A 14,810-nucleotide genomic window follows, 5' to 3' on the forward strand; every position below is an offset into this window, starting at 1 on the left:
CCATGTATTTTTTTAATTCTTCTTTAATTTCCTGGTTGACCCATTCATTCTTCAGTAGGATGCTCTTTAGCCTCCATGTATTTGAGTTCTTTCCGACTTTCCTCTTGCGATTGAGTTCTAGTTTCAAAGCACTGTGGTCTGAAAATAGCTGCCTAACCATTCTTAAGACAGATTCAAAATAACCTCTGCTCTACTTTTTTTTTCCTTAGATGATCTTTATATGCAGTTTTGTCATCTTCTATTAAAGTGTTCTTTTATGATACAACCATTTCCCTGGATAGTGTAGGAAGGGCCAGTCAGATTCTAGCTCAAGTGTGATATTTACTCACACCAACTTGATCAAAACCAAGGTGCCACCAAATGTCAGTAAGTCAGCTAAATAAATCTAGGATTAAGGGGGAGTGGGGCGGAAAAAGGCTGTCTCTGGGGGGAAAAAAATGGATTTGGATTTATTTGAATTAAGAAATTTTTGATTCCAGAAATGACTTTTCTGTTCTCTCTGGCTTTTTAGAATGCTTAAATGAAGGTGAAGTTTGAGAGTTTAGGATATCAAATGAATCTAGCAGCCTTTTTTTTTTTTTTAACCAAATTTAATAAAAAGATTATAGTTTTTCACACTAAAATAATTTTTAACCCTAATACCTAGGTTTTTAAAAATGGGCCTTAAAATTGTCAGTGTGCTGTGCTAGCTGGTTTGGTGGGTGAACTCTCCTAGAAAGCGAAGATACTCTTAGACTGGTAGCAGGGCTGTTGTTGCTGTCCTTACAAATCAGACTGCAGGTATGCCAACCTTTTTATTCCTTTCTGTTCCAGCTTGTAAATCAGCTTCAGAAACAAAGGTGATATCTCACGCTGTGCGGCAGCCTGTTTTTCTTCGCAGCATGTCGGCTCCTTCTGACCTGGAAATGATTGGTAATGAAGATTTGGAATTTACTAGAGCAAATCAGAGGTAAATGGCTAATGGCCAAGATTGGATTCCCACATGCAGCTGAATACATTCATCAGAGCATGCTCCCTGAGTGAGTTTGTTTTGTGATCTAGCACCGTTTTGTTTTCCTGTAGGCGGCGCCACGTCACCAGCCACCGCAGCAGCTCCTTTACACTCCTGCAGTCATTGGCCATTGAGGACAGCAGGGACAAGCCCACCTACAGCGTCCTGCTGGGGCAGCTGTTTGCCTTCATCGGCACCAACCCTGACCAAGCCGTAGGTCGTGTTTTGCCGATTACAGAGGAATAGCGCCTGACAGCACGAGGTGGGGGGGTTGGGCGCGCCTGTGACAGTCCCCAAGAGTCAGGTGGACTTCCTTGTCATGCCTTTCAGGTGTCCAGCAGCAGCTTTCTTTTGGCTGCACAGACGAGGTGGCGGCGGGGGAATACTCGCAAGCAGGCGCTGGTGCACATGCGGGAATTGCTGACGGCCGCTGTGCGCGTTGGGGGCGTGACACACCTTGTGGGTCCAGTGACTATGGTCCTTCAGGGAGGACCCAGGTCAGTTGCTTCTAGTAGTTCATACCGTCATGGCCAGAGTGGGTGAGAGGCGTTCATTCCAAAGATGACTCTTGAAGCCAGATCATCGATGGTGGTATTTACTAGTGTTTTCCCCTAAAATATTTTATTTTTATTTTGTAAGAGCTCCACAATTTTGTAACAATGTCAGCATATGTAGCAGAAAGTAAAAGTGTCTTTACTCCCCTTCCTCTCCTGAATTCCACCTTGTTCACTAAGAGCTGCTTTTATCAACTACACACACAAATGGCTATTTAATTCTCTTTGTACACGGAAGTGTGTTTGTGTATGATTTTTTTTCTTAATTCAGATTATATTGTACTATAACACGGGAGTTTTGTTCAGCATATCTTGGATATATCTGTCTTTTCATGTCAATGCGTGTAGTTCTCCTTTATAGTTTTGAAGAACTTCATGGACTTCCAGGTATGGATGGCTATGTCTTATTTAACTCCTCCCCTCCTGGTGGACACATGGTTCATTTTCTCTTTCTCTCCATTTTTTCTGTTTTATTTTTGCATTAATAGCAGTGATGTAGTTAACATCCTTATGCCTATATTTTTGTGTACTTTTGTGCTTATTTTTACTGGATCAATTTCTAAAAACCTAATTGTAGATATGAACTTTGAAGGTTTTATCACTTATTTGTGAGGAGTTTTTCTATGCTCTTCCCTACTGGGCTTCAAAGATCTTCAGGTAGAAGTAGAAAAGGCATTTGTCTACAGGTCCTGGACTAGAACTGCCTGGGGCTACTTGTGTCTCCTGACAGCTCTTTGAGAAATTCTGGCCAGCAAGCAGAGAGCAGAGGCTGGGGGAAAAGAGCTAGCGTGAATATCCTGAGAAATTTCTGTGTCAATCAGGAGAGACCAGGTTACTGTTTGGAAACAAAACCCTCCAAAATCTCTGGTGTACAAAACAGGACTTCAGTTCTTGCTCATGTCCAGCACAGGCGCGCCTCAGCCCCTGGTAATCCCGGAGAGCCTGGGTTAGAGGAGGGGACCGCCATCCCGAAAGCTGTCAGTCCCCTTGTCTGAGCTCAGGGTCATTGGCCAGGCTGGTCACATGCTTACCCAACCAGAGGGGTGCCCAGGAGGCCCAGTGAGTAGCACTGGCCACCACAGTTCACTTCCAGAATAATTTCTCCACAACCCTGGCAGCATTTTTCTTTTTTCCCTCAGTAATGTCATGTCAGACATTTAAAAAAAATGCAGAAAATCCCAAAGTATAAAGTAAAAATCACCTGTAAATCCAACACCTTAAGATAAAACCTGTTAACATTCTAGTGTATCTGTTCTGTCTTTATTCTAACCATAGATACCTCCTATAATGTTTTTAGTGGATGTATAGCACTGCATCATATTCCTGAACCTTTATTCAGATTCAATCCTGATTTTTCAACCTTAGATTTTACTTACTTACTTTTGCTATTATAAACAATATTCTGTAGCATATCTTTGTAGATAAATCCGGAGAGTTCCAGTTTTCAACTAATATTAATTGCTGTAGAATCTACCCCAGGTTGTGTGTTTACACTGGGAACGTCTTATATCAATTGGATTCTCATACTCTGCTAATAATCACAGTGTGGACTTGAAAAGGACACTTAGTTCATCTATTTGGGTGTTGATTTTCTCATTAGTACAATTGCATTTATAGAAGTCAGTGCTGCATAGGATATGGTAGACATGTTTCAGATGGTTTCCTTATTAAATGTGTTTGGTGATGTGGAGTACCATTATCTTGCTCTTAGAGATATTGTGGACTTTAACCTTGTAAGGCTCCGAATAATCCTGGTAGGGAACCCTGCTTGATTTGACTTAGCCTCGGATTCCCCAGACTTTTCCAGAGTGTGGGTATTATCTCTGAGGCATCTTAAGAAATGCTGTCCAGTAGTCTTCTGTGGTCCTGCAGTCTGGGAAACACTGGTGAGCTCTAAGATCCCTTCAGTTCTCGATTCACCTAGACACTCTTGGATTTCTCAGAAGAACTCTCCGGCTCTAATGTTCACTGTCACTCTTCTTGCCATGGTTCAAGAAGCCTGCACTTTGGTTCTGTTTCATAGAATTGAAGAACTAACCTGTGGTGGGATGGTGGAGCAGGTCCAGGAAGCCTTTGGCGAGACCATGACCTCTGTCGTGTCTCTGTGTGCTCGTTACCCTATCGCATGTGCAAATAGCATCGGACTTTTGTGTACCATACCTTATACCAGGTAAGGAAGGCAATGCTTTTTATTGTGGGTAAGTTACACTGCAGTGCAGTTGCTTAAATAAAAATATTTTTAAATTAAAAAATTGGGTGGGGGCGCCTGGGTGGTTCAGTCGGTAAAGCGTCTGCTTTCGGCTCAGGTCACGATCCTGGGGTCCTGGGATTGAGTCCTGCGTCAGGCTTCCTGCTGAGCTCATGCTCGCTCCTTCTCTGTCAAATAAATAAAATCTTTAAAAAGTTTTTTTTGATTTTTAAAAATTGGGGTTTTTTTTGCTTTGATTATCCAGTGACACTATCACTGTGATTAAATGAGCTTCCTCCTGACAGACACCTAAAGTTACTATGTAAATTACATACTGTTGAATTCCTACATGATCAGAAGTGGCCAATAGGGATTATATTACATTGTCAAAATGGAGAGGTTTGAAGGAAAGTAAAAGATCTCTAGGAAATTTTTTAACATATTTGGCAAAAATTTTTTACAAATGCATTTATTTTCTCAGTGACCTTATGAATCCCCTTATAATAAAATACATACGTTTTTTGTATTATGGATGGGAACCTTGAGTTGATTCTATCAATTTTTACTTAGCTATTCTATATGAACAAACCAAAACTTGGAGTTCCTTATTTATGAAGGAAATCCTCATTGTAGAGAAATATTTCTGTGTTCAGTTATGCATGGTAGTATCCTAAGTAATAGACAAGGAACTATGCTGACTTGTTTTACACCCCTTTGATAACCTGGATCTTAAACCCGAGGGCTGGACAGTGACGTTTATTCTTTGTAACCCTTTCCACCTGGCCCAGGAGTGAAGAGAAGTGCCTGGTGCGCAGTGGCCTCGTTCAGCTCATGGATCGACTGTGTAGCTTGAGCAGTCAGACGGAGTCCAGCTCCAGTGAGAAGCAAACCAAGAAGCAGAAGGTGGCCACCATGGCCTGGGCAGCTTTCCAGGTGCTAGCCAACCGCTGTGTTGAATGGGAAAAAGAAGAAGGTAAGGAGCAGGATTCCATTCTAGAATTCATTGATTTCTTCCGTTGACATGTTTACTTAATTATTTGTGCTGGCTGGGGGAAAGAAAGGCTATATTAAATTACATAATCAGATGGGTTTAATTAATGATTTCATGAGAGCCTCTTCATCAGCATCCTTCTCTGAAAATTTATGGCTACACTATGACATTAAATAATATCCTAGCCCAGAGCACCTGGTGCTAAGTGAAATAAGCCAGACACAGAAAGACAAATACTGAGTGATTTCCCTTATATGTGGAATCTAAAAAAGCCAAACTCCTAGAAACCAAGATTAGAACGGTGGTTGCCAGGAATTTTAGGAGGAGAAGGAAGTAGGGAGATGTTGGTCAAAGAGTCAAACTTCCAATTATAAGATATTGAATAAGTTCTGGGGTCTAATGTACAGCATGGTGATTATAGTTAGTAATTCTTTATCATATTCTTGAAAGTTTCTAAGAAAGTGAATCTTAAATGTGCTCAAACCATACACACACACACACACACAGAAAGGTAACTAGTGAGGTGATGGATGTATTAACTAGATTGTGGTAATCATTTCACAATGTATATACATATCTCTATATATAATCACGTTGTACACCTTTTAAAAAAAATTACATTCTATAATCTAAATTGTATATAACTTGTATTTGTTAGTCGTCCCTCAATAAAGCTGGGGGTGGGGGTGGGGAATGATAACCACCCTGAAAAAGAGTACAGTAAGCCAGGAAATCGAGAAGATACCTTTCATGTTCTTTTTGTCAACACTGCTATCAGTCTCCAAATAAATATTTCTATGAAATGGTTTAGTTGCATTTTCAAGTGCTACTTCCTAACTATATTTTTACCATCCCAGTTGAAAAAGTAAAGTTGAAGGATGATGTCTCCATGATATCCCAGGCCTGTTTATATAGCTTGGTTACTTATCTGTTTGTTCATTCACTGTGTGTTTTATTGTCTTGAGAGTCAGGCATAAGTTGAACAAGGCATTGCTCTTCCTCCAAAGAAATACGGTGCAGTGGGGGAGATAGACCAATGAGCAAATGACTGTGGTGTGGTTAGTGCCGTAATTGAGGTGCATGCAAAGTGCTGGGCCAGCACAGAGGTTCCTACAGACTAGCTGTGCTAGAGATCAGGCAAAGCTTCCCAAGAAGGTGACATGTGAGTTATTCTTACAGGTTAAAGAACATTTCCATGCAGAAAAAACTGTGTGTGTAGGCACAGGGATCCAAGAGAGCATGGGAAGTTCAGGAAATGACAACTAATTTGTGTGGCTTTTTACAAGAGCTGCTTGGGGGGTGGGGGACTTCTGGAACTACAGTGAGAATGAAAGATCCCAAAAGGTCTTTAATTGTGTTTGCAGAGAGAGAGGGTATGAATTAAAAATCAAGATGTTTTCATCACAGTAAAAAAAAAAAAAAGAGGGGGTGATTCTTCCCTGTTAATTGAAGTATATTCCTTGTTTTGTATGAATTCAGTTTTTGTTAAGAATAATGTCTTTCCCCAACATTGAATCGTTAACCTTTTTTATGTGCAGATGTTATCTAATGAGGAGACACTAATTGGATAGCTAATGGAATACTGAGCAGGTTAAAGAAAAATCGGGCAAGAGGAAGGCTTAATGTAGGGAGGCTGAGAGAGGGCTCGCCACACCTGCAGGCTTACCGTGGCTTCCTTGGTTCTCACCTTGGTTTTTCTTTTTTTCTTTTTCTTTTTTTTTTTTTTTTATAACTCTGAAGGCGGCTCCACAGAGGCAGTGCACTCAGGTCTGGCCCGTCAGGTGTCCAGCCTTCTCACCAACCATCTTGCCCGAGCAACTGAGTGCTGTGGTAACCAGGCTGCTGGGAATGACGCCCTCCAGGACGTCCTCAGTCTTCTCAATGATCTCTCAAGGTATGGAAGGCCCAGCCAGAGCTGTGAGAAAAAGTGGCTTTCCTCCTGAGTGATTGGGGTTCCCTTGGGTGGTGACTGTCTTTTGAAACACCTAAATTACATGCTTCTGCTTCAAGAACAGTGGAGAATAAAATCATTGGGAAGATAGGAGTTCCAAAATGCGAGGATCATTCAGGTGAATCTCTACGTTATAAAACGATACCATGTGCTTTAATACTTTGCTGGTAACAGCTGCTGGCCTTTCAAGTCCATGCAGTTGCATCGAGTAACCCAAAATCCTTACCCTCATTATAGCAAGATAATCAGTCAGGACCTGTAGTTGACTCATGTTCTCATGCTGTGTCTTAAAAAAGAAGACAATCTGTGGAGGTTTGATACCATCCCGTGTAAGCCGTGAGGCCCACACCCGCTTGTACACATAAGGCTACTTGTTCTTTGGCTTCTACTGGACTTTTTCTTCTCAGTGAGATGCCACAGGGCCTGTACAACGCTGCGTAAGCCCTTTGGTCTTGAAGCTTAAAAAGGAATAAAAGACTGAAGGGAAAGTCTTCCTAGTTTGGGTCGTGAAGTTGTAGTGCTCTGTGAACCATGCTGAACTATAGCATCGCAGTTCAGTAAATTTCATCAGGGATCAGAAAATACTCAAAGATCTTTCTAAGTACTATTGACTGGGGGTGCCTGGGTGGCTCAGTGCGTTAAGCATCTGCCGTCAGCTCCGGTCATGATCCCAGTGTCCTGGGATCAGCCCCGCATCGGGCTCCCTGCTCAGCGGGGAGTTTGCTTCTCCCTCTCCTGCTCCCCCTGCTTGTGCTCTGTCTCTCTGAAATATATAAACAAAAATCTTAAAAAAAAAAAAAAAAAAAAAAAAAAAAGTACTATTGACTGGTCAGTTGAGAGCTTTCATTAGATATTTACCAAAAACCTTAGTTCTCTTTCATAAAAACATAGTGCCAAATCCGTGTCTTCCTCACGAATCAGTTCATCTTCATTTAGGGAACTCTTGCTTCCGAATTTCTATAGTCCAATATGCCCAACCTTGTGTACCTTTTCTTCCTTCTTTTTCAGAAGTCACATAGGTAAAGCCATCCTGAGCCAGCCAGCTTGTGTGTCCAAACTCCTCTCTCTGCTGCTTGACCAACGCCCGTCTCCAAAGCTAGTCCTTATCATTCTTCAGCTGTGCCGGGCGGCGCTCCCACTGATGAGTGTAGAAGACTGTGGAAACGTGGAGCTCCCGCCATGGAGCTACTCCGTTCCCTCCCTAAACAGTGAGCAGGAGGATCCCAGCGACCCAGCATCCAAGATTGCCTCATTGCTCTTAGCAAAGCTGGCAGATTACGTGGTCCCAGGTGAGCAGCTGGTTGGAGAATGGCACTGAGGTGCCCACTTGCTGGGGACGGCCAGCCTGAGCTTTCCATTGTTGGTTAGCTGCTGCTGCCACGCCTCTTGCAATGGAAGAGAGGGAGATGGGAGCCGGAGGAAGAGAGACCAAAACTAGAGTCCTCCCTGCGCAGGGGATGCACAAATAACACTGCTGTCGTTCTGTTCGCTTTTAAAGGATGTCAGACAGTTCTTTCTCCAACTGCTTCTGAACCTGACACTACATTGACAAAAACCAGTCCCAAGAATTCCTTAAAAGGAGATAAAGATCCTGGAGAAGAGAGTGAAGCAGTGGATGGCAAGCTGTCTATCTTTATCCACAAGCGGGAAGACCAGTCATCTCATGAGGTTCTCCAGCCGCTACTAAGGTGACTGATGATTGTAATAGCTACATGCCATCAGGCACTGACTGTGTCCCAGGCACTGTGCTCAGTAAGCCCCTTACGTACATCAGCTGTCCCAGCCCTCTTGACAACCCTAAGAGGTAATCACTGTCATCCCTGTTGTTACAGTGGAGAAACTGAGGCAGAGCTGAACCACAGACGCAGGCCTCTGACCACAGAGCCCAAGCTTTTATCCACAACTCGGTACTGTTTCTTCAGACCCAACAGAGAGCGAAAGCCCTGTTGAGAATGTATTGTTTGTGCTCAATGGAGAGTCTACAGTGTGATTTGGGCTTCGAGAAGGAATAATGCAGTCTGGTTTTAGTCATTGGCATCCTTCAGCCATTGGTAAATTTAAGGGATACCATTGACTGTGAGGTGGAGAGATAAGAGAAACTTCTTTATTTTTTTTTTTATTTTTTTAAAGATTTTATTTATTTATTTGAGAGAGAGAATGAGAGACAGAGAGCACGAGAGGGAAGAGGGTCAGAGGGAGAGGCAGACCCCCCGCTGAGCAGGGAGCCTGATGCGGGACTCGATCCCGGGACTCCAGGATCATGACCTGAGCCGAAGGCAGTCGCTTAACCAACTGAGCCACCCAGGCGCCCAAGAGAAACTTCTTTAAAGCTATAATTCATTGAAGTATGAATGGTATGATGAAAAATGGTATGAAGTAAAAATATACTTACTGTCCAAAGATTATAAACCCACAGGGGGCCCTGTTAGTGGGAGCGAGGACGACGGGAAGTCCTGCCACAGAACATGAGGGAATTTAGGACATGTGTGTATGTCTCAGGGGATGACTTCTTTCTTCAAATAAATGATGTGATGATGGTGTCATCCTCCTAATTGGTCCCTTGTCTGCCATCATGGCAACTGAAAGCACTAATGGACCACTAGCATAAACTAAGCGGAGTCAGGCAGGTCAGTGCTAGATGCAGAAATCGCCAAGAAGGATTCTCGGGCATTGAGAAACTTCACAGTACAAATTTGCTGAAGGAGTTTTTGGAGAGCCAGGTTTAAGAGGAAGAGGAAGCTGAATTATTAGAAAGATCCAGTCATTCACACCAAGGCATCCCACCCATGCTGTTGCTAAAGTCCCCTCACTTTGGGATTTAGATCACTTACTGAGTGTCTCCCAGGTGCGCGGCCTTCCCTGCATTGTAGGCGCAGATTCTCGATTTTGTTCAGCTTTTTAGTTTGCACGTCATTGTCATGTAGGTTTTAATTATTACAACTGTAAAAACAGCTGGTATTTTAATCCCTAAAAGTGCTATAATTAAACAATAATAAATAATTTCCTTTTTGAAAAATTGCATCTACTGTGGATTTTAAAATCCTGTTGTTGCATATAATGCTGGCCTGGCCAGTACAAGGTTGCCTCACAGCCTGCAGCCCCACCTTGACCTTGCCTGTAAGATCGTCACCTCTCTCTGCTTTCCCTTTTAGTAGCTCAGAAGGACGGCCCTTCAGACTTGGTACTGGTGCCAACATGGAGAAAGTCGTGAAAATGGATCGAGACATGACCAAGGTAACCCTAATATGGAAACACCTGGTCTGACAAGACCCATGATTGAGGGACGTTTACCATACTTCAGGTTTGCAGAGACATTTAAGAAGAAAAAAAAAAGTTCCCAGAAAGAGGCAGGGTGAGAAATTGAAGTCAGTGGTTTAACTGAAACCATTTTCAAGAGAACTAGTCAGAATCAATTTGTCATTAACGCTAAAAAAAAAAAAAAAGTAAAAGAGAATTCTTGGTTTTGACCTAGAAGTTTTCCCTTAGCTCTATTAAAGTTTTGCAGCCTAATGATACTTTAAAAGTGAGGGGCGCCTGAGTGGCTCAGTCGGTTTAGCATCTCACTCTTGATTTGGGCTCAGGTCCTGTTTCAGGGTTGTGAGATCGAGCCCTGTGTTGGGCTCCGCGCTGGGCACGGAACATGCTTAAGATTCTGTCTCTCTTTCTCTCTCTGCCCCTCCCGGTACCAGCACGTGCACGCTCTCTCTTTAAAAAAAAAAAAAAAAAATAGTACTTTAAAAGTGATAAGATGTGAAGATTAAAAGAATAATAGATAAAGGGGCCCCTGGGTGGCTCAGTTGTTAAGCATCTGACTTCGACTCAGGTCATGATCCCCGGATCCTGGGATCGAGCCCCGCATCAGGCTCCCTGTTCTGCGGGGAACCTGTTTCTCCCTCTCCCACTCCCCCTGCTTGTGTTCCCTCTCTCGCTGTCTCTCTTTCTCTCTGTCAAATAAATAAATAAATGAAATCTTAAAAAGAAAGACACACAGCCCATAAAAAATATAAAAATATGCCCATGTTTACAAATTACACAAATAAGGGAATAAAAATAGTTATATGTCATTTTTCACCTGTCAAAGAAAACTGATAATACTCATTATTGTCAAGGTGAGGGTAAACAGGCATTCTCTAGTGCCCAGAGACAACCATACTTTTTATGGTTTTATTTGTAAAAAACAAAATAGAATCTGTATACCCATAAATAGGAAATTGATTAAAGAAATTGTTATATGTCAATTATACCTTAAATTTTTAAATTTAAAAATTATATGCATACCATGAAATACCATACAACCGTAAAAAGAGCCAGGTAGATCTGCATATGCCAATATCAAAACACATGATAGTTTGATAACTGATAAAAATTAAATAGAAAAACTGATCCATGATTATGTATGCCAGAATTTACATGGAGACAAATCCAGAGGACTAACAATTATATGACTGGGTAGAGTCATGGGATGTTTATGGGAAGTTAACTTTCTACATATAGTATTTTAACATGTGAGTTTTTGAGAAACGAGCCTGGATTGCTTTGGTAATGGGGAAGCAGGCTTTAAAAATTAAGGAAGCGCAGGAAGGTGACAGTCTCAAACCTCCCTCCAGGGCGGCTGCTGTGAGGTGATCACAGAAGAGGCTGCAGCCGCTCTTCGGAAGGCAACCAAGTGGGCCCAGTCAGGCCTCATCGTCAGCGTCGGGCCACCTGTAGAGTCCGTCAGCCCAGAGACTGTGAGTGGACTGTCCACAGGTGACAAAAAGAAAACCGCCCAGACCTCCATTTGCCGAGAGAGGAACTCTGAGCTCGCCAGGTAGTCTTTCCCTGTCCACACTTTTCCCAGACCTACTTTGTGATGGACTTGTTCTTAGGGCTTTAATTGTATATCATCCCCTTGACCGGCTGGAAATGAGGACTGAGGGCTCAAAATACCCATCTGAGGTTGTGGTGGGCGAATAGGGTGGCGCTCCTGGCTGAGTGGGCATCTGTAGCCAGAGGGCTGTTTTTCCTGAGGAAGGCCACTACCAGGAACATCAGCTGTAGTTTTTTGGAGTATTAGTAAACTTACGTCTTGCTGCCTTTACTTCTTCCAAACCAGCCCAGCTGTACACATGAACTCCTTTCTAGGAGTAGACAGGAGGAATGAGTGTTGCCTCCAGGAAGTTTGCGAGCTGTTCTGTGTTTGCTGGCCAGGAATAGGTGCAGCATAGTGTCTTCCCTCACTCCTGATGGTTTATGCAGCTCAAGTTTGAGGTCTGCTGTTTCAGAGGATTCTTTAGTTAACAGAGTATGAGAGAAGTGATTTAATTTAGCTTCTCTTCTTCTCAATGAAATCCACTTTTTCTTGTATCATTAGAAAATTTTTCCATCTTTTGATAACCCTAAAAGCCATTTCTCTGCATTCTTAAACCATCGCTGGGCACTGACACTTTCCCTCTTGACGCTCGCAGGACTGACCCCGTCCGACCCTTCATCAGTGGGCACGTGGCGAACAGCATGGCCGCAGAAGTGATCGCCTTGCTTCATAGCTTGCTAATGGCACCCGAGTCAAATGCTGCTCAAATATGGACCACAACGGCAGAAAAGGTTAGCACAGTGTCACTGCTTAGCTGAAGAAGCCAGGAGGAAGTTTGTGTTCTCTTTTAGCATTTGAATCCTGCCTAGCGAGGGTCCTATTCTAGTAAAGAGAGAGTTCCCAAATTGGCCAGATTGGCTTGTTAGCGGTCTTCCCCCTCAAATTTGCTTTGGTTTAGTCGTTTCACCTGTTAACCTGTGTCTCCTGTCACTGTCATTTCTGATTTTACAGAAGATGGGACCATATTCTCAGGGAAAGAATGGCACTCCTTGTTTCTCCTTCTTGCTTATGTTCAACTGGTACCGACAATAGGGAATCATGCAGCCTTGGTTTATTGGATTTGTAGTAAGTCCTTAGTAAGGATTTGTAGTAAGTCCTAAGGAGGCCTCTGTGATACATACCCCCCAGATGCTCTATCAGTAATTCATCATGACAGATGGTAGTCTAGTTTCCTGAAAACTAGGGAGCTCTATTCAATTCCCGTTTGCCCACAGTCATTTTTCAAGTGATTGCCTTAAGGAAATTGGGTGTTGAGTTGTAGGCAGTAAGCTGTGATGGTTTTCCCTCAGATAAGTTTTTCTTCTCCTTTGGGGTTTTGTTAACCGTGTTCGATTCTCCCACATTCTGAGGTTGTGTGTTTCCAGCCTTGTCTAATCACATGAGGCAAATATGGCAAGATGTCAATGGTCAGTTGATAGTTACTTCATCCCTCCCCTAGCCAGAGTTCCTTCAGTACACGGCAGCCAGCCACTGTTATGGACACTTCATCACTCTTAATATTGATAATAGCCAAAGCTTTAACTCCTACTACACGGCTGCTGCTTACATTTAGGTTCTGTCTCGTGCGCTGATGTACATTCCACAGTTGGGGAAATATGCAGAGAGCATTCTGGAAAATGGCAGCAGTAGCGGCAGGAAACTCGCCAAACTTCAGAGAATCGCCCGCCAGGCCGTCGCTGCACTGTGTGCCCTCGGAGGCTTCAAAGAGACCATCAAGATAGGGTCTGAGGTTCAGGTAACCAGCCAGCATTTCCCAAGCCCCTGCTCTCCCCAAGCTACTGCTTCATTGATTAACTGATCATCTGTAAAGGTGGTATCATCCACCCAGTTGGACAGAAATCCTAGTTCTTCAAGCTAAATAAGGAATCTGAGAAACTCATGAATTCTAATCCACACTGTGCTACACGTTATTCAGATATTAGTACAGTACTGTATGATGTTAATTATAATACTTGTGTCCCATGGTGTCACTAATATTTTAGTGTTGGAAGTTTGAGGTTCTATCCTATTGTGATCACCTTGACATAGGTTTTAGGACCTATTATTTTAACTCCCATTCAGTGCTTGGTATCTGTACTGTAACGAACTGTTCCTGTAATGCCACTAACCACAGCTGTGAATTTACTTCTCTGCACCTAGCCCATGACAGAGTTGCATACACCATCAGAGCTGGTCGATGGTGCTAATCCATCTTTGTCTCTAGGTTTTAGGTAGAGGAATATCAGGAAGCATCGGAGTAGTGGCTTCTATCAATGAACAGGAAGGTATAGCTACAGTCAGATTCCCACCCATAGACTGTAGAAAGACTTCGCAAGCATCAGACACATTGACTATTCCATTGTCTAGACTTTGTGTTCCAAGATCAGAGGTAAGGTGATTTTTAAATGCATTATTAAATGTCACTACAAATGGTAACCATACTGTAATGAAAAATGAGTGTGCACACAGTACAAGGGCACAAATACTTGTTTATCTTAAGTGTTACTTGGGATGTATATTTATATATTGGGCGTAATTACTTAATAGTAACATTTGTGTGAAGATTTTCACCTAGATGACAAAATTCATTTCTTTGGTTAGGAATATTCCACAGGGTATTGTATTTTTAATTGTTTTGGTCTAGTTTGCAATTTTATGTATGGTGATTTTATTTTTTTTAACTGAAATTTTGAGAATTAACTCCAGATAATAACACCCTCATTTCTTATAAACTAACTACTTGAATTTAACTTTTTGCCATGCCCCCCCCGCACCACCATCAGGCACTGCCTCTTCATAAACTGTCCATTACTGAGAAGGTAGTACAGGCAGTCCAGTCCATGTTGCTTCCTCAGGAGGGAAGTCTCTCTATTCATACCTCACTTCCTGCAACAGGAGATGGGTCAGCTCCTGTGATGGCAGTCGTTCGGCTCCTGGCTGAAATAAGAACAAGGTGAGCACCCTCCAGAGATCCCCTAATGTGCTGGCTGAGGTGGTGCAGGCCACAGAGGTGGGGGGCCTTGCTGGGCCCCTCCACTCCTGGCTTAGTGGGTCCACGGTGTGAAGTTCATGTCAAACTGAGAACGGAGACGTTCTCTTGCGCTTTGTTTACTACATTTTTGTTACATTCCCCAATTTCTGCAAGTTTTGTTGCATTGTGCAACTTCTGAAATTTAAAACAGTTTAGCTGTACCCCTAAGAAAATAAGCAAGCAGTCAAAAGGTGACCTATGGAATATACACAAGGCTTCACTGCTTTGCTTTGGGAAAAGCACTTCGTTCTATCCCAGTGAATCTCTCTGCCA

General features: G+C 42.8%; 1 protein-coding gene across 6 annotated transcripts in view; it reads left to right on the forward strand.

Moving 5' to 3' along the window:
• HECTD4 (HECT domain E3 ubiquitin protein ligase 4) overlaps positions 1-14,810 on the forward strand; it is a 181,973-nt gene that overhangs the window by 110,189 nt on the left and 56,974 nt on the right. For all 6 annotated transcript variants that reach the window (XM_081802187.1, XM_081802188.1, XM_081802189.1 and 3 more), the window contains exons 30-43: positions 814-949; positions 1,063-1,204; positions 1,322-1,488; positions 3,569-3,715; positions 4,522-4,706; positions 6,465-6,618; positions 7,684-7,964; positions 8,174-8,363; positions 9,828-9,909; positions 11,283-11,485; positions 12,123-12,258; positions 13,080-13,262; positions 13,731-13,895; positions 14,290-14,459. In XM_081802187.1, coding sequence (XP_081658313.1) covers positions 814-949; positions 1,063-1,204; positions 1,322-1,488; positions 3,569-3,715; positions 4,522-4,706; positions 6,465-6,618; positions 7,684-7,964; positions 8,174-8,363; positions 9,828-9,909; positions 11,283-11,485; positions 12,123-12,258; positions 13,080-13,262; positions 13,731-13,895; positions 14,290-14,459 — 2,341 coding nt within the window. The remainder of the gene's footprint in view (positions 1-813; positions 950-1,062; positions 1,205-1,321; positions 1,489-3,568; positions 3,716-4,521; positions 4,707-6,464; positions 6,619-7,683; positions 7,965-8,173; positions 8,364-9,827; positions 9,910-11,282; positions 11,486-12,122; positions 12,259-13,079; positions 13,263-13,730; positions 13,896-14,289; positions 14,460-14,810) is intronic.

The sequence above is a fragment of the Leptonychotes weddellii genome, chromosome 13 (assembly GCF_054177405.1).
Source record: "Leptonychotes weddellii isolate Sample4059 chromosome 13, ASM5417740v2, whole genome shotgun sequence".
In the NCBI taxonomy this organism is placed as follows: Eukaryota; Metazoa; Chordata; class Mammalia; order Carnivora; family Phocidae; genus Leptonychotes; species Leptonychotes weddellii.